This window comes from Eptesicus fuscus, chromosome 3, assembly GCF_027574615.1.
Source record: "Eptesicus fuscus isolate TK198812 chromosome 3, DD_ASM_mEF_20220401, whole genome shotgun sequence".
NCBI lineage: Eukaryota > Metazoa > Chordata > Mammalia > Chiroptera > Vespertilionidae > Eptesicus > Eptesicus fuscus.
Window position 1 is genome coordinate 104374016 of NC_072475.1, and position 24032 is coordinate 104398047.

A 24032-nucleotide genomic window follows, 5' to 3' on the forward strand; every position below is an offset into this window, starting at 1 on the left:
CTTCTCACAGAGCAGAGAGAAGAGCTGAATCAATTACATCCACCCAGAATTGGCAAATTAAACACAGCTGGTGAGGCAATCCATGGACGGAAATGTCAGATATCACCTAGAGAAAGGTGAGATCTGGGATCCAGGCTGGAGGGAGAAATGCACGCGAAACAGGCACATCACGCACAGTGGAAAATAAGAGTCTCAGAGGAAGACTGAGCCCCACAAAATCCGCAGTTGTTTGGGTCAGTGTAGCCCTCAAATGTGGAAGGGGGTCCACAGGGCTGCTGGCAGAAGGGGACTATAGAAATTAACCCACAGCAGGGCTGGGCCAAGAAAGGCAGCCTGAAGTTCTACCAGTATACGGGCTGAAGTGTGCCAAGGGAAAAAGACGCAAGTCTGCACGCATCTTGTGGCTTTTTTTTTTTTCTTCTTTTTTTTTTAAAATCCTTGATTTTGATTGCTAAGCCCAGTACACAGGATCTCCCAATTAAAAAAACACTCACCAAGACTGCAGGGAAAAGCTGTTTTTGTGGAACCTGGGGATCAGAGTGGGAAGAGACGAGCAGAAAACCAGCTGTAGGGCAGTCTATCCCTCCAACCCAGTATTGAGTGCTGCAGGAAAAGCAATCTAAACACTGGATAGAGGAGGGGCCTTTTAGCACCGGATATCAACACAGAAATACTGCCACCTAGGGGTTGTATCAGAAATTGACTCTTGTGTAAATACAACTAAAGGCAGGCTGAGAAACAAAGAGATCCCGACTGCTTGAAAACAAGGTTGTGACTTATGACACAGAGGAGCGGTGGCACGTAGGAAACTTCAATACTGTGCTGTCTACCTGACAGGAAACAGACCTGCCAAGCAGAACAGTAGAGGAAGTGAAGGACCTTCACTACTTCATATTTTTATTTTTTATCTTTCACTTGAGAAAGTAAATATTTTTCCTCCCTTGATTTTACCTTTTATGATATTTTTATTTTTAATTATTATTATTACTACTATTTTAACTTTTTTAAAGTTTTATTTTTTCTTTATTTTATTTTATTTTGGGATCAGTGTTCTACATTCTATTTTTATTTTTCCTTTAGCATTATTTTACTCTATCTCAATGTTTCCTTTATGCCAACACTCTCTTCCTCATCTTCCCCTTTTATCCTGTTTCTCTTACCCTGTTCTTGTTTTGGTTTTTCTCTATCCTTTCACTTTACTCCCTGTTAAAAATTGATCTTACTCATACATCTAATTTCTGCTCACCGGCTCCCAAGTCCATACACACTTCTCTCTTCTCTTTCTTCACTATCCAAATTTTCTTTTTCTTCCCCTCCTCCCTTTTTTTCCTATCTGTCTTGGTGTTGTTTGTGTGATTGTTGATTAGTTTGGTTTTTATTGCTTGTTTGTTTTTGTTGTTGTTTGTTTTTTTACTTCTGTTTTTCCTTTCCTTGCTGGTTCTCTACTTTTACAATAGCTTAACTAATTCCAATCACAAACTCAAGCCTATCTACTCTCTATTCTCCTTTTCCAAGAGTAAACAAATACATAGATAGATTAAAGAATGGAAAAATTTTATACACACACACACACTGAGTGGCCAGATTATTATGATCTCTAAATGCATAAAAATCTGGCCACTCAGTGTATATATATATATATATACAGTATATATTAGAGGCCTGGTGCTGCTAGCAGAAGGGGACTATAGAAATTAACCCACAGCAGGGCTAAATTCATGCATGCGTGGGGTCCGGCCAGCCTGGCCAGGGGGCGGGGACATGGGCAGTTGGCCAGCCTGCCTGTTGGCCAAACTCCTGCTCAAGGGGACAATTTGCATATTAGCCTTTTATTATATAGGATATACACTGAGTGGCCAGATTATTATGTGTTCAGAGATCATAATAATCTGGCCACTCAGTGTGTGTGTGTGTGTGTGTGTGTGTGTGTGTGTGTGTGTATCATACCTAATAAAATGGTAATATGCAAATTACCATCACTCCGCTACGCCCACAATTGGGCCGGCTGGAGGCGCGGGGGGTGGGACTCAGGGTGGCCGATTGGCTGGCGGTAGGAGCGGGGGGGGGGGGGGGGGGGGGGGGGGGGGCAGGGACTCGCAAGTCCCCGACCCCCACTCCTCCCGCCGGCTTAAACGGCCGGTGCTGCTTAGGCCGGCGCTGCGGAAGACGCTGGTGGCGGAACTCGGGGTGGCCGATTGCATGGCTGCTGGCACCAGTTTTCCGCCAGCAGCAGTTTTCCTCTGGCCACCCGCCCGATCAGAGCGCCTCCCCATTAGAGTTCCTCTCGGGGTGGCCGATCGTGCTGGCGGGAGGCGCTCTGATTGGCGGGTGGCCAGAGGAAAACTGCTGCTGGCGGATAACTGGTGCCGGCAGCCAGGTGAAGGAAAAGTCTATTGCACGAAACTTAGTGCAACGGGCTCCTAGTATACTAATAAAAGGGTAATATGCAAATTGGTCAGAAGCCCTCACAGTAATGACCAAACAACAGGCTGCAGAGGGGCGACAAGGCCAGCAGGGGGAGTTACTGAGGGTGAAATCAGGAGCTTCACAGACAAAAAAGGACAAAGGGAGTTTATTACGACCAAACCAGCAATGCAAGAAATGCAAAAGATTCTGCTATACAAAGAAGAAATAAGAAGAGAAGAAGGAAAACAGGCATAAAGAATAATAATGGCAACAAAAAAGTACCTATTAATAATAACTTGAAATGTAAATGGATTAAATGCCCCACTCAAAAGACATAGGGTAGTTGAGTGGATAAGAAAACATGACCCATATATCTTCTGTCTACAGGAAACCAACCTAAGAACAAAGGACTCACACAGACTGATGGTGAAGGGATGGAAAAAGGTTTTTCAGGTGAATGGAAATGGAAAAAAAAAAAGCAGGGGTACCAATATCTGACAAATTAAACCTCAAAGTGAAGGCCATAACAAGAGATAAGGAAGGCCACTTCATAATACTAAAGGGAGCAATTCAACAAGAAGATGTAACTCTGGTAAACATATATGCACCCAATATAGGAGCACACAAATACATTAAAAAAAATTTCTGGAGGATATCAAGAAAGAGATTGACAGCAATACAGTCATAGTAGGGTACCCCATAGTAGGGTACCCCATAGTACCCCACTAACACTGGACAAATCCTCTAAACAAAAATCAGCAAAGAAATGTCAATCCTAAATGACTCACTAGATCAGATGGAATTAATTGGCATATTGAGAACATTTCACCACAAAGCCACAAAATATACATTCTTCTCAAGTGCACATGGGTCATTTTCAAAGATAAACCACATACTGGGACACAGGCAAAGTCTCTTCAAATTCAAGAAGATAGAAATCATATCAAGCATCTTCTCAGATCACAATGGCATAAAACTAGAAATCAACTAAAATAAAAGCAATGAAAAAAATCAAACACCTGGAGCCTAAATAGCATGCTATTAAACAATAACTGGGTTACCAAAGAGATCCAAGAAGAAATAAAAAACGCCATGGCAACAAATTACAATGAAAACACAAAACAATCCAAAATCTATGAGACATAGTGAAAGTAGTCTTAAGAGGGAAGTTCATAGCTCTATAGACCTATCTCAAAAAACAAGAAACAATGGTAATAAATTATCTAACCCTACAACTCAAAGAGGTAGAAAGAGAGCAACAAGAAAAGCCCAACGTAAGCAGAAGAAAGGTAATCATAAAGATCAGAGCAAAGGTAAACGACATAGAGACCAAAGAAACAATACAAAAGATCAACAAAACCAAGAGCTGGTTCTTTGAAAGGATAAACAAGATTGATGAACCTCTAGCCAGGCTCACCAAGAGCAAAGAGAGCCGAAACCGGTTTGGCTCAGTGGATAGAGCGTCAGCCTGCGGACTGAAGGGTCCCAGGTTCGATTCAGGTCAAGGGCCCGTACGTTGGTTGCAGGCACATACCCAGTGGGGGGCGTGCAGGAGGCAGCTGATCCATGTTTCTCTCTCATTGATGTTTCTAACTCTCTCTCTCCCTTCCTCTCTGTAAAAAAAAATCAATAAAATATATTTTTTTAAAAAAAGAAGCAAAGAGAGAGGACCCAAATAAACAAAATCAGAAATGAAATAGGTGAAATAACAACCAATCCCACAAAAATACAAACGATTAAGAAAAAATACTATGAACAACTCTATTCCAACAAAATGGACAACCTAGATGAAATCGATATATTCTTAGAAAAATACGAGCTCCCAAAACTCAGTAGGAAGAATCAAAACCTGAATAGGCCGATAACTACTGAAGAAATTGAAGCAGCGATCAAAAATCTTCCAGCAAACAAAAGCCCTGGTCCAGATGACTTTACAGGAGAGTTCTACCAAGCATTCAAAGAACTAAAACCTATCCTCCTCAGACTATTCCAGAAAATTCAAGAGGAAGACACACTTCCAAGCTCCTTCTAGGAAGCCAGCATTACCCTAATCCCAAAACCAGATAAAGACACCACAAAAAAGGGAACTACAGGCCAATATCCTTAATGAACATAGATGCTAAAATTCTCAACAAAATTCTAGCAAATTGGATTCAGCATTACATTAAAAAGATCATACACCATGATCAAGTGAGATTTATTCTGGAGATGCAAGGATGGTACAATATCTGCAAATCAATAAAAGTGATACATCACATAAATAAACTGAGAGACAAAAATCACTTAATCATATCTATCGATGCAGAAAACGCATTTGAGAAAATCCAACGCCCTTTCTTGATGAAAACTCTCAGCAGCCCTGACCGGTTTGGCTAGATGGATAGAGTGTTGGCCTGTGGACTCAAGGGTCCCAGGTTCAATTCCAGTCAAGGGAATGTACCTTGGTTGCCGGCACATCCCCAGCAGGGGGTGTGCAAGAGGCAGCTGATTGATGTTTCTCTCTCATTGATGTTTCTAACTCTTTTTCCCTCTCCCTTCCTCTCTGTAAAAAAATCAATAAAATATATTTTTAAAAAAAAAACTCTCAGCAAAGTGGGAACAGAGGGACCATACCACAACATAATAAAAGCCTTATATGACAAACCTACAGCCAACATCATACTCAATGGGCAAAAACTAAACTCATTTCACCTAAGAACAGGAACAAGACAGGGATGCCCACTTTCACCACTAATGTTCGAGTAGGAAGTGCTAGCTATAGCGATTAGACAAGAAGAAGAAGTAAAAGGCATCCTAATTGGAAAAGAAGAAGTAAAATTGTCCTTATTCGCAGATGACATGATACTATACAGAGAAAACCCCAAAGACTCTATCAAAAAACTACTAGACCTAATAAATGAATTTGGCAATGTAGCAGGATACAAAATTTAACACCCAGAAATCTATGGCCTTTTTATACACCAATAATGAACTCACAGAAAGAGAAATGAAAAAAACAATCCCATTTACCATCGCACCAAAAAAATTAAGATACCTGGAATAAACTTAACTAAGGACGTAAAAGACCTGTACTTGAAAAACTTCAGGATATTGAAAAAGGAGATAGAGGAAGACATAAACAAATGGAAGAACATACCATGTTCATGGATTGGTAGAATCAACATCATTAAAATGTCCATACTACCCAAAGCAATCTACAGATTTAATGCAATCCCCATTAAAATACCAACGACATATTTCAAAGATCTAGAACAAACTCTCAAAAATTCATCTGAAATAAAAAAAGACCCTGAATAGCCACAACAATGCTGAGAAAGAAGAACAAAGTTGGAAGGATCTCATTACCAGATATCAAACTATATTACCAAGCCACGGTACTCAAAACTGCCTGGTACTGGCTCAAGAACAGACATATAGACCAATGGAGCAGAACAGAAAACCCAGAAATCAACCCAAGCCATTATATTCAATTAATATTTGACAAAGGAGGCAAGAGCACACAATGGAGTCAAAACAGTCTCTTTAATAAATGGTGTTGGGAAATTTGGACATATACATGCAAAAAATGAAACTAGATCACCAACTTACACCATACACAAAAACAAACTCAAAATGGCTAAAGGACTTAAATGTAAGACGGGAAACCATAAAAATCCTACAAGACTCAATAGGCAGCAAATAGCAGACATATATTGTAGCAATATCTTTACAGACACAGCTCCTAAGGCAATGGAGACTAAGGAGAAAATAAACAAATGGGACTTCATCAAAATAAAAAGCTTCTGCACAGCAAAAGAAACTATCTACAAAACAACAAGAAAGCCCACTCCATGGGAGAACATATTTGCCAATGATATTTCAGATAAGGGTTTAATCTCCAAAATATACAGAGCACTCATACAACTTAACAAAAGGAAGATAAATGATCCAATCAAAAAATGGTCAAAGGATCTAAGTAGACACTTTTTGAACGAGGACATACAGAAGGTCAAGAGACATATGAAAACATGCTCAAAGTCACTAGTCATCCGAGAGATGCCAATCAAAGCAACAATGAGATACCATCTCACACCTGTCAGAATGGCTATCATCAACAAATCAACAAATGACAAGTGCTGGTGAGGATGTGGAGAAAAAGGAACCCTCCTGCACTGCTGGTGGGAATGCAGACTGATGCAGCCACTGTGGAAGACAGAATGGAGTTTCCTCAAAAAGTTAAAAATGAAAAAAAAAAAAAGTTAAAAATGGAAATCCCATTTTGACCCAGGAATCCCACTTCTAGGGCTATATCCCAAGAAACCAGAAACACCAATCAGAAAGGATATATGCACCCCTATGTTCATAGCAGCACAATTTACAATAGCTAAGATTTGGAAACAGCCTAAGTGTCCCTCAGCAGATGAGTGGATTAAAAAACTGTGGTACATCTACACAATGGAATACTATGCCGCTATTAAAAAGCAGGAACTTTTACCATTTGCAACAACATGGATGGAACTGGAGAGCATTAGCAAAATAAGCCAGTCGGAGAAAGATAAATATCACATGATCTCACTCATATGAGGGCTATAATGATCAATATAAGTTGATGAACAAGAATAGATCAATCTAGAGACAAATGGTAGGGGAGGGGCGGTTAGAGAGCAAGCAAAGGATTTGTATGCATGCATATTAGCATAACCAATGGACACAGACACTGGGGCGGTGGGGCTTGCCTGGGGTGAGAATGACTTGCGGGGGGGGGGGGGGGGGGGGGCCGTCAATTGGGGAAAAAGGAGACATATGTAAAACTTTAGACAATAAAAAAAGAAAAGAAAATCTTGCTTGCTTTTCTACACTGTGTGTCTTGATTGAAATCTTTTTTTCAAGAAGAGAAGAACTGAGGTCTCTCTCCCCACTGCACCCCCCAATAGCACATGATCACCACTGGAAAAGAAACACCACATGGTTCAGGCTGCGTTGAAACAGGCACTACCTGAGTAGCAAGAGGTGGTTGTGCTGACTGTTGTGTTTTCAAGGATTTAGTAGCCTTTAACCACTGAAAAATCCATGGAAGGCAACACAAAGCTATGACTATCAGGCAAAATAAAGGCAATGGGAGCTGTGGGTACTCTTTTCAAAGAGCTGCTTTAGAAACGAACAAAGGAGCTCTCCTCTGAGGTCTGCACCAAGCCAGACAAAGAAAACTTACTGTCAGGAGCGAAGATGGGCACCCTTAAAACTAAAGGGTTTCAGGGGAGATGAGAAGACCTGTCAGATTATTTGAAAGATGTGCAAGAAGATAGAGATCAAGACTAACAGGGAGGTTTCTAGCTCTCATCTAAAATTTCAAGACAGTTTACATCAGTGGTGGGCAAACTCATTAGTCAACAGAGCCAAATATCAACAGTACAACGATTGAAATTTCATTTGAGAGCCAAATTTTTTAAGCTTAAACTATATAGGTAGGTACATTGTTATTAACTTAATAAGGGTACATGGTATTTTGTGGAAGAGCCACACACAAGGGGCCAAAGAGCCGCATGTGGCTCGCGAGCCACAGTTTGCCGACCACTGGTTTATATTGTTAAGATTGTTGAATCTATGTATTATTTCCCACTTGAGGAAAATGACCAAAGGCAAGATTTTAAAAGGACCCTCCCTCCCACTCCACTCCCATCCCCAAAAGCCAGGAGCGTATATAAGCAAACTTGCCCATTTTGCTCTAAAAGTTTTTCAAAGACATTTTTCAAGCACACACAGAATCACTATCACTATCTTTATCCCATTGGTTAGAAAGAAGACTTTGCTTAAATCATTTGGATGGTTACCTTCCAAGGCAAGGAAGTAACATTAAAGCAAGTATCTATAATAATCTATAATAATAAAAGCATAATTTGCTAATTAGACCAGATGTCCTTCCGTCCTTCCAGACATCCTTCCAACCTTCCGGACGAAGCTGGGGCTTCAAAGGAAGCCCGGGTCCCGGGTGCCTGCAGGTGGCCTGAGGGAAGCTTGGGTCCCAGTGCCAGCGGGAAGCCGATGCCGGCAGCCAGGGGAAGGAAGTCCTACTCTTGCACGAATTTCGTGCATCGGGCCTCTAGTTTCTACATAACACATATCCCGGGCTAAGAAAACTGAAAATGTAATAGAAATAACATCTTATGTCCTGTTTTTTATTTAAAAGCCTTATCTACCTACAGTCCACATGAACTGGTTACTGTATGGATGTTTAGGTCTATAGATGTCCTAAACACCACATGCCATCAAAATAAAGAGGAAACAGCATGTACCAGGTATAGCACATACCTGGTACAGTATACCTGCAGTGAGGCTTTGAGTTTGGGAGAGAACTGGGGAAAAGAAATACGGTCAAACCTCATTTGAGTCTCCCATCTAGAATAATTCGGTTCTCAACCAAGTTGTTCACAGAAAAAAATGTTTAGGTTGTGGAACTAAACTTAGTTTTTTGACCTGACAATCCTTGCATGCTGATACCTCAACATGACAAAGGAGAGAATGCTCTGTTTGCTAGTGAAATCAACCATTAACACAATTTTAAAACATAAAGAGGCCATCAAGAATGCTAATGTTGCTAATGGTATGAAAGAAACAATGTTCACAGGCAACTGAAGAGGTAGAAAACCTGTTGTTGATCTGGATAAAGGAAAAGCAGTTTAGCCAGTCTCAGCCATTTCGGAGGCAGTGATATACGAACAAGCAAAGATGCTTCATTAGACATGCGTTGTTCATAAGAAAGGTTAAAACGGGGAATCATTTGGGGGTCTGGAATGGATTGATTCAATTTACATTATTTCTAATGGAAAAAAAAATGATTCTGTTTTCAAAGAAATTACTTCTGAAACAGCCTTCCGGAACAAATTAAGACCGAGAACAGAGGTTGCACTGTATATACTGGTACTTGAACATTATCTCAAACATCTTCATTTCTATAAGACCATAATTAAAACAATGTAAGAAACACTTAATACCTTTTTTGCCAAAATAGCAAGTGGTTTATTTCCTGCTAAGTCAGAGAACCAACTATGAATTGCACTCTGCGTTCGAGGGGTAACCAGCCAATAATTATCTTTAGCATTAACTTGTGGTTTCTTCTTTCCGGTGTCCTGGAAAGTGTTCAGCTTTAGTTTCTCAGCTAATATGCTGCTAAAATAAGCTCCAATCTGAGGAAACAAGAGAAAAATTTTTTAAGAAAATAAGTATGTTAGTAATGTATATTAGTATTTTACCTTTATCCTCAAACGGCCCATCAGACAATGAAGTGGCAATTTAAGTCCTTGAAGTCAAGAGTTGTGATTTCCTTGATTAACATGATGCAAAAACTCCCACAGCACCTTTGTTCTTATGAACAAGTAGTTCAAGAAAAGGAGAAGACCTTTGAAATCCTCTGTTGAGATTAAATGAATTGTATCCTGAATAAATGTCAAGGGAATGGGTTCTGCTTTAATCCTCAGCTGTACTTTCCCTTTCATACGGCACACCCATTGAAGAGAGTATTTTTCCTGAGAAGTGTTGCATAGAAAGCCTATTAATCAATCACACCGTAATTATTCTTTTTCTTGTTTCATCTTAATAGCATGTATTTTTGGAAAGCAAACTCTGTATTTACACTTAGTGCTCTTTTAAAAAGAATCTAGAGAAATTTAATTTATTTAAATGGAAAATAACAAGAGTCAATTGAATTAACTACTCAACATTTTTTATTGGGCTGCCAATTTCATGAGCGCAAGTGTTTAAGAGAATGCTACTGTCGCCTGATCTGAAAGAAGCAAAGCAGCAAAGGAAGCTCCTGTGATTACTGCAGCATTTTCATATCAACCAAATTAAGAGGACAAAGGAAGGAAAAAGACAACAAGGAAGGAGATAAAATAGTATCTAAAAATTCAACAAATCGCCCTAGCCAGTTTAGCTCAATGGATAGAACATCGGCCTGTGGACTGAAGGGTCCTGGGGGTCGATGCCAGTCAAGAGCACATGCCTGGGTTTCGGGCTTGATCTCCAGTAGGGGGCTTGCAGGAGGCAGTCAATCAATGATTCTCTCTCATCATTGATGTTTCTATCTCTCTCCCTCTCCCTTCCTCTCTGAAATCAATAAAAATATTTTTCAAATAATAAATAAATAAATATAAATAAAAAGTCAATAAATCCACAAAAAAGCTGTTGGAATTTCCAAGAAATCCTATCAAAGTATCACATTTCATTCCCTGGGAATTCTTTAATAACTTGATGCAAGTTTATTAGTAATAGTTGCTAATAAATACATCCAATAAGGTTAGCAGATAGTGGCAACCATGATTAAAATAAAATACTTACTCTGGTGAAGCAAAATGAGAATCATCTTAGTTAACGCTCATGAGCCAAACAATTAGCCTAGGTTGAAACAGGTGTAAGCAATTAGCCATATTTATCTACCAGGGTGAAGAGCTGGTACTGCACAATTTTTTTTTAATGTGAGTTGTAAATCTTCAATCCTTGTGATTAATGTACAATAAAAGGAAGTCCGGTTTTGGTTTGTTGATGTAAAACGGTAATAAAAATTAGAGTAATTAGGAAAAAGAAGTCTAAGCTTTACTTTTTTTAAAAATCAACCCCAGTGTTTTTTTAAGCAAATATTTGCATAATGCCCAAACAGAAAATAAAACAAATGCAAAAATTTAGCAAAATCCAGTTGTCTGAAAACAAGCAGCTAATAATAACAAATTGTCTAATTTAGTTTTTTTTAATGTGGTTTTATTGATTTTAGAGAGGGAGATGTGGGGGGGGGGGGAGGGGGCCATCCATGTGAAAGAGAAACATTGATCATTTGCCTCCTGCAGGCATCCTGAGAGGGGACCGTCCACAACCTGGGCATGTGCTCTGACCGGGAATCGAACCTCCAACCTTTCAGTGCATAGGATGATACTCAACCAACTGAGCCACAATGGCCAGGACCACAAATTGTTTAATTTAAAATTTTTCAATGTTTGGTCTTTGAACCATGGGCACAAAACACCTACTTATGCAGACTTTTACATTTAAAAGGTCTCTTACTTGCAATTATGTATTAATGTTTTAATCATCATAAACCAAGGCATAAATTATGTTTTAAAAATCTAGTCTGAAAAACCTGCTTTACAATTATACTCTCTTCTATGTACTTGATAGCAATGGGATATGGTGACTGTATGTTATACTACCTAACACATCTGATGAACAACCACATACTGTAAACAAAGTCAAAATTTCCCAAAAAGCAAGGTGGAGTAAAAGGCACATTGCAACTTAAAAAAAAATCAAAACATGATCACACATTTTATTTTATTGTAACAGCAATGTATTCATATTATTCCCAAATCAAGAAATATAAAGAGCCTCATTCCCAAGTCCCAATGCCTACCTTCAAGTAACCAACTTTAATTAGTTTCTTATGTGTTTCCAGTGTTTCTTCATGTGAATACACACATGCTTATAGGCACACCTCCTCCTGTATAATTAGTAAATGCCTGAGAGCCTTCCATGTCTGTATATGGAAAGCTTCCTCATTCATGTTTACAAACACTAAGAATGTACTCTGTAGATGTACCACATTCTATTTAATCAAGCACCTGTTAATCAATGGACATTTGGAGTGTTTGTTCCAAACTTTAGCTGTTACGAATCACCTTAAAATGAACAGCCTTCCCTATTGATTACTTCATACATGTACAGCTATAGCTTTCAGAAAGATTTCCAGAATCCAGATTTTATGTTTCTTTAATTTTATCAGTATTGCTAAATTTACCTCCATAAGATTTATAACAATTTGTACTCTCTCAAACAAGGCATGAGATAAGGTTTAATTTAAAACGTGTTTCCATCCACCCAAAGATATTTTGTAAATAATTTATTCAATAAGAAAATGGGAAAAGTTTAGAGGCTACACACTATAGTTCATGTATTTCATATTTGTGAGATAAATTCCCCTCAGAATGTTTGATTTCTAGAGTAAATTTCACAGGAAGGGTGATAGCAGCAGAAGTTGTGATGAGTGATATTTTTATTTGCTGTTATTTAAATTGACATAGAACCTGATAAAACTGAGAACTATTTGGCAGTTCAAATAAAGAGACACAAAACATTCATATTCTTTGTTATGAACTCAATTGTGTATTCCCAAAACTCGGATGTTGAAGCCTTTGGAGTATTTGGAGACAGGTCCTTTGAAGAGGTAAGAAGGTTAAATAAGGTCATAAGGGTGGGGCCCTAGTCCTATAGTACTGGTGTATAAGAAGGGGAAGAAGCACCAGAGATGCATGCACACAGCGAGAGGACTAGGTGAAGACACAGCAAGAGGGCAGCATGTGCACACCAAGAGAGAGAGGCCTCAGGAGAAATCACACCTGCTGACACCTTGATCTTGGACTTCCAGCCTCTAGAACTGTGAGAAAACAAATGATCTCAGAAAATCAAATTTATCTGGTTTAGCCACCCAGTCTGTGGTATTTCATTATGGCAGCTTCAGAAGACTAATGTACCCTTTGGGGAAGCAATATTCTTCTAGAAATTTATACTAAAGAACAAAAGCAGCTACATGTCCAACTGTGACTACAACCTCTATTAATAACCATAAGAAACTGGCAACAGGTAGTTGTTACATACTAGCACCTTCGGTCCATTATAGCACATAAATGATGAAATGTTATCTATCCATTAATTATTATTAACTAGTGGCCCGGTGCATGAAATTCATGCACGGGGGGTGTGTCCCTCAGCCCGGCCTGCACCCTCTCCAATCTGGGACGCCTCGAAGGATGTCCTACTGCTGGCTCCTAAATGCTCACCAGCCTGCCTGCCTGATTGCCCCGAACCACTCTGCCTGCCGGCCTGCTCGCCCCCAACTGCCCCCCTGCCAGCTTGCTTCCCTCCACCTGCCCTCCACACTGGCATGCTCACCCCCAACTGCCCCCCTGCCAGCCTGCTCACCCCAAACTGCCCTGCCCCGCCAGCCTGATCGCCCCCAAATGACCCCCCCTGATACCCTGTTTGCCCCCAACTGGCTCCCCCTGCTGGCCTGCTCACCCCCAACTGCCCCCCCGCTTGCTGGCCTGATCAACCCCAACAGCCCCTCCCCCACTGGCCTGATCACCCACAACTGCCCTCCCCTCTTGGCCCCTAACCGCCTCTACCTCGGCCCCCCCACCATGGCTTTGTCCAGAAGAACGTCTGGAAGGTCTCCCAGTCTAATTAGCATATTACCCTTTTATTAGTATAGATAGAGGCCTGGTACATGGGTGGGGGCTGGCTGGTTTGCCCTGAAGGGTGTCCCAGATCAGGGTGGGGGTTCCCTTGGGGGGGCGGGGCGGCATGGGCAAGGGGCCTGTGGTGGTTTGCAGGCCAACCATGGCCCCATTGGGGTGGGGGTCCCCACTGGGGATGGTGGAGGCCTGAGCAAGGGGCTGGGGCAGTTTGCAGGCCAGCCACGCACCCATGGGGTGAGGGTCCCCACTGGGGCACTGGGGGGCGGTGTGGCCAGCCTGGGTGAGGGGCTGATGGCTGTTTGCAGGCTGGCCACAACCCCCAGTGGGGACTCTCACCCCATGGGGACGTGGCCAGCCTGGGTAAGGGACTGAGGGCCGTTTTCAGGCTCGCCATACCACCTTCACGGTAGGGGTCCCCGCTGGGGTGCCTGGCCAGCCTGGGTGAGGGGCTGATGGCTGTTTGCACGCTGGCCACGCCCCCCAGCGGGACCCTCACCCTGATGGTAGTGTGGCCAGCCTGGGTGAGGGGCTGAGGGCCATTTGCAGGTGACCCAAGCCTCCCACGTGCTCAGGCTGGCTCCGTGGCCGCCACCCACAGGCCCCTCCTTCAACAGCTGGCCTAGGCGGGTGGGAAGCTTGGCTTCCTCCATCACCAGGGGCGACCCAACCCTCCTGCACTCTCTGGCTGGCTCCGTGGCCACTGCCATCTTTGTCCTGCTAATTTGCATACTCACTCCTGATTGGCTGGTGGGCGTCACAAAGTGATGGTCAATTTACATATTTCTCTTTTATTAGTGTAGATATGAATATTTCAGCCCCAAGGAAAAGTACATACAAAAATATTTCATTTTTTAACAACATATATTATGGGAGATGAAAAAGTTTTAGAGATGGATGGTGCTGGCAGTTGTACAACATGGTGAATATACTTAATGCCAAAGAACTGTACACTTTAAAATGCTGAAATGGTAAATTTTATGTCATGTATATTACCACAATAAAAAAAGTAGAACAAAAATTACAACATGTAGTATTGTGATTTCAGTGTTAAAAGGTGTCAAGATTGGAAAAAGACAAAACTAAAAACATTTTCAGTCGATAGGATTATCTGTAGAAATCCTTCTGTTTTCTTTCACATCATTTAAATAATATTTCAGTTGACAGCAAATTATCAATTACATATGTTTGTCATGTGGGCACATAAAAACAGATCCTTTAACAATGGATATCTCTGGGAAAGAGGGAAAAAGGATAGATATTTGTCTATACATTTGTATGTAAAATGGTTTCAATTTAATAAAAATATTTTAATATTTGAAAAATAGAAATAACTCAAAAATTTCTTAATAATCAGCCCAGCTGGTGAGGCTCAGTGAGCATCAACCTATGAACCAGGAGGTCCTGGTTCGATTCCTGGTTAGGGCACATGCCCAGGTTGTGAGCTCAATCCCCAATGTGGGGGGTTCAGGAGACAGCCAATCAATGATTCTCTTTCATCATTGATGTTTCTATCTCTCTCTCCCTCTTCCTTCCTCTCTGAAATCAATAAAAATATTTTTAAAAGACTTAAAAGAATTCTATCTTTATATCTAATCCTATCTATTAGAGGGAATATACTAATTGACCCTCACGCCGTCGCAAAGATGGCAGCGCCCAGAGCCAATAAGGGGGGAATATGCTAATTGACTGTCCACCCTCAAAGATAGCGGCGCCCACAGCCAATAATGAGGAAATATGCTAATTGACTGCCCCACCCTCAAAGATGGCAGCGCCCACAGCCAATAAGGAGGGGATATGCTAATTGACTGTCCCGCCCTCAAAGATGGCAGCACCCAGTCCCCTCAGCCTTGCTGGGGCGACAGGCGCACGGCAAGGCCTTCAGAGTCCCCCAGTCATCCCAGTCCCCCAGCCGCCCAGGGCCGGCCCGAGGCGCAGGCAACCCTCAGATGGAGGCTGCCCAACCACCCAGGGCCGCCTGAGGCTCAGTTAATCAGGGCCGGCTGAGGCTTGCGCTGCCAGCAGTGGCAGCAGCAGATGTGTGATGGGGGCGTCACCTTCCCCTGATCACCAGGTCGCCTCCCGGACCTGAGGGCTCCCAGACTGTGAGAGGGGGCAGGCCAGGCTGAGGGACCGCCCCCCTTCAGTGCATGAATTTTCATGCACTGGACCTCTAGTTATTACATAGCCACACACAAAAAAAAAATTTAATTCAAGAAAATTTTAACACAACATTCTGATTATATATTTTTTATTTTTCAGATATTTATTATTTCTTCAAATTTGCTGTTTATCAGGAGTGACTGGAATAAAAAATTTAATTGAGTCCCATCATCATCATGGAAATGGATTTAACCCTTTGCACTCGCTTGCTTTTTTCTCGATTCCTTTATTCTACTCGGGATTTAATTTTTTAAATACCCCAGATTTTACAAAGCATGGCAGTAGAATAAAAAACTGGAGTTTCTTTTCATACAAACTTATTTATTTGGATTTTTTTTATATTTCAAATTATTGATACATTCAAAGAGTAATTTTAATCTCTAACCATGTCGAGTCACACTCAACATCCGAGTGCAAAAGGTTAAGAGAAAACTGGTCAGATGAATATTATTCCTTCCCACTTGGAACCAGTAAGTAGTTGCCACTGATAGCCCACAGTCTGCCAAGAATGCTCAAGATATGCTACATAATACAGCAGGCCTGCTCATGGGGGTGGGGGGCTAGGAAATAATGTACAATATAGGCACTTCTGGATTTCACTGTACAAGACAAGTACAAAAGCACCACCCATGCCTCTGAGAATACTAGACCATGCATCCCTGTAAAAGCTTTGCCTCCTTAGTCAGGAGCAATCTTCCTCCAGCAGCCCAGCACCCTGTGAACATGACATCAGTTCCTCCCCGCTGACTGCCTCATCAGGCTGCGAGGAACCTTGTGAAATGGAGATGAAGTCACCCCTGCCATCGCCCAGGCAGGACTGAGCAGTAACCAGCTGAGGAAGACATGGGGGTTCTGGAGATCTGGAGCACTCCCTTCTCAGTGCCACAGGTGCTGAAGCAGGAAGCTCGGTGGGTGATAGCAGCCTACAGTCACCCTGAAGCTCTGTACAACCCTTAATCTCACTGGACTTGGAGATCTGAACCAGGCAGTCACCAGAGCCTCTGACTTCCCTCTCACTCCAGCTTTGCCCACATCAGTTGCTAGACCAGTATGGGCAAAATCAAGGTACACAAAACACAAGGGGGGGTGGCCCAGTGGCACCACCTGATGCCCGATTCCCTGCAAGTAGCTCCAGAACTGGGTTCTCGTGTCCACAGCACCCAGTACAATGTGCTTGTATTTATCTTCGGAGGCAAAGTTGAGAGCCCGAGTGGGGAAGGATCTGGTTACCAGCCAGAAGGACAGGGCTCCCTGCTCCTTGGGGATGGGACCCAGGCAGCCTACAATGCCCAGGCATTTGCTTATCTGCCGGGACTTGCTGACAGGGTGCAACTGCAGCCGGGGGACACCACTGGCTGGGAGGTGGCCACAGCTGCTCCACCCGACAGGAAGTCCTTAATGAAGAACACAGTGGCATCTGTGATACTGAAAGGCGAGAAGAAGTGGGAGACTGCAGGACTGGGCTTGTAACCAGCTGGGACTCGGGCTCTAGTTGACTGTATACTCTTAATGAAAGTTAGTATAAGAACAGAAGTATTGTAGAAAAATTGAAAATTTTTACATAATAACTTTGTTATTGGAGACTTTGGTATAGTTTATTTTGAAACTTTTTTATGTGTATTGCAAGATAGAGTAAATGAATAAACCATATTGATATGTATCACTAAGACGGAGGATTCTCACTTTGGGAGAAAGAGGTACACAGATGAAACAGGAAAAAGAAAAACACCCTGTGGTATTGAGTTAGAATTGATGAAGGGAGGGGAAGAAGAAGGAAAGGAGTAAGGAATGAGGGAAGGGGAAGGCAGGAAGGGAGAAGGGGGAGAAAGGAGGGAAGGAGGGAGTGAGGGAGGAATGAAAGAGCGGGGGGAATAAATCAAACCATGTTTCCCATCTCTGTCCACTGAAAGGGCCTAGAAGTCATGATACTCCAGTAGCAAGACCATGCCAAACATCCAGATAGGAGCTGGGGCAGGAAAAGGACATGAACCTGGAATATGTTACTGTGTCAAAGTGAGAAAGTGCTCAAAGGAAAGGACCCGAGAGGCAGGTTAAAGGCACCCCACTGGCCAAATGTAAGACAATTTAGCATCAAAAAGAAAAATGAAAATAATACATCAGATTTAAAGAGAATCCAGGGGTTAAAAATGATACTAATAAATGTGGTGTCCTTTACAAATGAATGCCAAGTAATAAATGTATGGGGAATAATAACTAGAAAACCAACATTTTGCACCCACCAGCAAAAAAATCACTCAGCAAAAATCATCAATTGATCTAAAATCATAAGATGAATTCTACTGGGGAAGAGGATATTCATATGGTCTCAAAGTATCACCGCATAGTGTCTACTACAGGAAAAAGATGACTACTGTTACAACGTACAGCAAGCATGTCAAACTCACAGCCCGCGGGCTGCACGTGGCCCACAGTGCATATTTTTGCGGTCCAGCCAATATAACGTTTTAAGTTACGAAACTTTTATAACAAACGTTTTAATAAAAATTTCGTAACTTAATTTTTACAATATCCTGTTATACATAATTATTAATAACAAACTACGACGTTTGCTAATGACTGATTACTATAATCGTGTTGCATTCATTTCCCTTATGCGCCTTACACGCAGGGGCACCACTTCTCTCCACTAATACTAGCAACGAATATTTTAGCAGCTGACTGCCACATCATTAGTCTTAGATTGATTTGTTTGGTGTGCACAACAGGAAATATTTCACTTTCAGAGAACAAGAAAAATAGGTTTATTTGCGTTACGCTTATTAATTTGTGCAGTTATTCAGTGTCTGGTAAGTTAATGTTCAAGAAAAAATACTAATTTTTATTAAAATGTTCTATTATTTCATGTTAATGATTACTCATTTATTTCAGCCCTTTTTAATTCAGCATGTCTCTATCAAAATAAACCTACATTTCTATGAAAATTGAGTGTTTTTGTTTTTTTGTGGCCCACATAAACTTAAACCTTGCTTATTTGACCCATGTTAGCCTTTGAGTTTGACATGCTTGATGTACAGAGATGCAGACTCCACCCTAAGTGATCAAACAGTGTAACCAATAACAGAGCAAACTGGCACTGCATGCTCCTGATGTGATGCAAGTGATGCAATGTAGTCTTCCTGCCCCAAGTATTCAACCTGAATCCCGTCATGAGAAACAACAAGGAAAATCTAGAATAAAGGCCTAAAATACAAGACAAATAACTGGACTCTTTTAAAACGGCATTCCTGAAAATCCCCAAAAAATACAACAACCAAACAAGGAAAGCTGGAGAGCGGCGCTGTAGATTAGAATAGACTAAGGGGACAGGACGACTTGACTGGATCCTAGGACAGGACAGCTTACAGGATATTTGGAGGAATTTGAATATGGACTGTGGTTTAAACAACAGTAATTTATCAACATTAACTACTCAGGGAACCACATACACATACTTTTCCAGAAGTTCTGGGACACAGATAATTAGCATACCTTCGATGGATTAATTACAATATTTCTGGCTGAGCCATGTTCGTCTCCGGTAAAGGCCGGCTGATTGCTGAAGCCTTGCTTTACATTCACAGCAGTGAGTTCATCCTGTTCAAGAAAAGGTATTGATTAATGAGAAGGATGTAAAAGCTCCAACTTAGCCCCTCCTACTACAGCCTAGCGACTAACTTCGCTGTACTCTGAAGAGAACTGTCGAATGCACACCAAAAGAAGCAAAAATTAAAGTTTAAAAACCAATGTATAAATATGTAGAAAGAGATAAAGTGAATGTGGCAAAATGTTGACAACTGTAGACTCTAGCTGTATGGTACATGGGTGTTCCTTATATTATTCTTTTAATTTTTCTGTAACTTTGAATATTTTTAACTAATTAAGTTGGGAGGGGGTAATGAGCAAAAATTCCCCACACACAAACACATAAATCATAGGATTTTCAAATGAGAATTGTTTCTAGAGAACATAGTTTGACTCTTCCTTCCTTGACAGCCCCTAGGCTCACCCCTATTTTATATTCAAGAAAACCGACTCACTCAACTTACCCAAAACCCCACAGCCAGCTAAAGACAGAAATGAAAGGTTCCTCAGCACACCTCTGTGATAACCACACAACACAATGACCTGCGAGTAAAGGAACGTTTGGAGCTTGCAAAGTTCTCTCATACATCTTGGCTCACTTGATCTTACCAATTCTGTGGCAGACAACAGGTGTGGGTCTTCATGCCCATTTATAGGTGAGAGGAGTGAGGCTCCCTAAGCTAGTGCCAACACTGGAATACTGCCTTCCTATCCTAGATTAGGAAGATAACTTTCTCTGACACCATGCCATGAAGTATAAATGCCACATAAAAATGTGGTCTAAAAATACAGAGCTACCACTTGTACTCTCCTTAAAAAGATCTCTTCCTGGTTAGACACAGGAACTTTTCTTCCCAAGGTCACACACATCAAAACTATCCCAGGCTGCAAAAACGAAAACCTTGCCCTGCCCAGATCACTGTGTTATAGAGTTCCTAAAACACACACTTGAAAGTATAAAAGGGAAAGGTTTGAGTAAATGAAGCTACTTTCTGCTCTCCTCACTCCAAGAAGAAATGGTCTTAGTAACCAACAGGGTAATGCTGTCGACAGCACAAGAATGAGAATATACACTTATTCCTCATAGCAATTGCTGCAAGTGTAAAAGGGGGGAAAATCAGCTGACCAAAATCACCGCTGTGGTTAGGCAGGAAGCCTCAGAACAAAATAGTTCATAACTATTCATAGCACGTGAACTGAGATGAAAACTGAAGTGTCCCAGACACCTGCCATGCCATATTACCTAACTGTGTGTGCTCTACCTAATACCTCGGTGAGTTTTCAAAAGAGCCCGCTACAGGAAATGCAGCTCTGTGACAACCAATGCCCTCCAAGCACATGAGGTGACTGGAGTAACAATCTCCACAGAAAATGACTGCACGCACATCAGAAGACACCTCAAACTGGCTACACGTTTTCAAGTCAATTATTTGAAAATGTAGGGCCAAACTACATGACAATTTCAGTAGTCTCAGAGTCTAAGAATGAAGGGGCACAAATGAGATCGTGAGAGAAAAGGGATGGGAAAATTGAATCTTTATCTTTCTTTTACCATCACATTATTACAAGAAACTTTAATTGAGTAACAGCATATGTTTTTAATAAAAATATGTTCGGGTTTAATCAAGAGATGTGTGAGGCTTAAGGACCAGTTCGTTTCATTTAGTGCTGCTTAACTTTCTATTCTAAACTAGCACCAGCTCAGTTAGCTGCTTGTTGTATGTGACTGCTAACCACTGGCCTGGAGAGACATGCCCTGTATGCATGCACACACATGCACATGTGTACACATGTGCACGCACACACAGATCCCAAAAGGAAAAGCATGGAACCATGATTAGATATCTCTCAACCACATCATATTTTCCTCAAACGAGGATTCACATGGGTGCTACTGGGCACCTTGAATCCTGAGAACTGTTTAATCTGGTATTCTAAACTTCACCAAAATGCATCCAGAATCTGCCCACTAGTCACTACCACTTCAGGCCAGGACCACCACCAGCATCTCAGGCTTGGACATTGCAGTAGCACCTAACCTTGGATCTATCTGGTCTCCCCATTGCTTCCACCCTTGCCCCCTGCAGACCATTTTCAACACAGCAGCCACATGGTTCTTAAAACATGAGATCATGTCACTCCTGCTCAAAACCCGCCTTAACTCCCCAACTCAGAGTATAAGCTAAGGTCCTATTATGGCCTACAAGCCCCTGTGTGATCTGGCCCCTACTACCTTCCTGAGTTCATTCCTACACACTCCCCCCTTTGCTCACTCTACTCTAGCCATGCGATTCTCATTGCAGTTCCTGCCTTCAACATGCCAGCTGAATGGGCCATTGCACTGTCTGTTCCTGTGCCTGGACTGCTCTTTCTCATGGGATCTACATGGGCAACTCCATTACCAACTTAAGCCTTTGCTGAAATTTCACATTCTCAATGAGCAATTCTGATAACCCTATTTAAAACTAGAACTGCTTACTCTACTCCCTTCATACCAATACCCCTAATCTTCCAAAAATCCATAGCACTCATCACCTAAAACACCATGTAATAGATTTACAACAGGTATTGTCTGTTTTCCCTACCAGGAAGTAAGCCCCATGAGGCCAAGGGTCTTTATTTTGTTCACAGATGCATGCCAAGCACATAAAGCTGTGCCTGGAACACAGCACACACAAGCTTTCAACCATCGCTGAAAGAATAAGTAAGTGAATGATAAATCTGTTTGAATACTTAACATAGTAAGTATATTATGAATCATTACCACATCCATGACTTTGGGGTCTGTAATTTTCCAATTAATTTAACAAGGAGGTCATTAGAGTGAGGTGGCTCTAATGTCCTGGCATCTACATAAGAAAACCAATCTAAGCCTCTAAATGCCTCAAGGTTACAAAAGCAGAACCTAAGGACAGGCAATCACAAACAGCCAACTAGGGTTTAAACTATAGACAATCATTTTTTTACTTTGCTTCTACCTTTTCTCTATAAAGGTTTTTCCCCAGCTCCAGACAATGGAGCACTTCTAACCATTTCTGGTTTGTTGCTACCCAATTAAAATTTAGTTTTGCTCAAAGAAATTCTTGAAGTTGTAATATGCCTCAGTTTTTCTTTCAACTGTTCTGATGTCAGATATGGGACCCAAAGGAGACCTTCAACAGTCCCCAGGAACAAGAAACAGCCAGGTAAGGTTGCCCAGTGAGCCCGCCTAGCTCACTGCTTTCTCCCTGCATCTGGGGTGCGCAGGTATCTGTGATCCAAAACTTTTGCATTTAAAAGAGCTCCCCAAATTTATCTAAGCATTTCTTTCATCACACTGGGTCTGAGGCCAGCCAATTTAACCGAAACTGGACTGGGTCCAACTTAGAACGCAGATTGGTTCTGAGGTCGGACTGGGTCCAACTTAAGATGGACTGGGTCCAGTGTTAGGCCTCAACTATCAAGAATGACAAAAAAAGAAAAATTTATCCCTCTAGCTCCACATAATCTGGAACTCCTCCATATGGGATGCCAGCAACTACATATATAAAAACTATGGTCCCAGACACTGTATTTTCTGAATCAGTGAGTTAACCTTACCAAAAATAATCTGGAATTATCTTGGCCAATAGGGAAGTTTTAATCTAGAAAGGCTTATCCATTTACAAGATGCTCTAGAAAAAAAAGGGTCAAATTCCCCCACAAAAAAAAACAAAACAAACAAAAAAAAAAAACAGGATGCATTTTTATTGGTATGCAGAAGCTATAAGAAACTAAATGAATCAAAATTGTCCTGGATTCCAAAATAGCAGCAGAGTACTAGTAAGTGAAAATTACACTGACACTCTCCCAGGACCAAATTGGAAATGTAACTAAAACAGAGAAATACCACCCTGAAATATCAACTGAAGACTAGCTGGAGAGAACTCTGATAACCAAGGACAGAAAGTGGAGACCACATAACCTCTAGTAGGAAGTACAAAGGTGCAAAAAGGCTGGCCAGGCTCCCATAGATAGGAGCTGAAGTTCCAAAGGGATATCTCAGCTATTCAGTTGTGGGGGATTCCCACTGAGAACTCTGGGGTCTAAACCTCAAGCTGAATTCCCAGCTCAGAGCACCAGAACTGTGAAAGGTGCCCACATAACATCTAGCTATGAAAAACAGAAGGGTTGCTATCTGCCAGGAAGGGAAGGCTGGAAATGCAGGCACCCTTTTAAAGGGCCAAAACAAAAAATTTCATGTGCAACTACTCACCTTGGGCTCTGGCAGAAGGAGGGCAGAATGGACTGGAGCTGTGTGAGCACAAGCCAGGATTAGAGGCTCTGGGGTTGGAGCTTGGAAGGCAGACACCCCAGTGTCTAGTGCTAAGTCATTCCCTCACATTGTGCAGGAAATCATTCTCCCATGAACCTTTGCTATGCAGGCGGTTTATGCCTGAGGGGAAGTCAACTGACCCACCCTATTGGAAGACCTCATGGTCCATAGCCTGAGCCTAATCAAGACTAAATTTCAATAGGACTGCAGGCAGAATGGGATCTTTGGAAGCTTTGAGTCTTTGCCTGATCTAATCCAGGGCCAGGGGCTAGGAAAAGCAGACCCTGGTGGACATCTTGGTCCTTTCCAAAGGCAAAAAGAAGCAGTAGAGGTAGGCACAAGTTATGGATTACTGATAGCTCCAAATAGGGTAT

At 41.7% G+C, this 24032-nt stretch overlaps 1 protein-coding gene across 1 annotated transcript in view; it reads right to left on the reverse strand.

Moving 5' to 3' along the window:
* The window catches only part of MED12L (mediator complex subunit 12L), a 432034-nt gene that overhangs the window by 311819 nt on the left and 96183 nt on the right, over window positions 1-24032 (reverse strand). Inside the window, 2 exon segments of the mRNA XM_054714083.1 lie at window positions 9378-9569; window positions 19272-19376. Coding sequence (XP_054570058.1) covers window positions 9378-9569; window positions 19272-19376 — 297 coding nt within the window.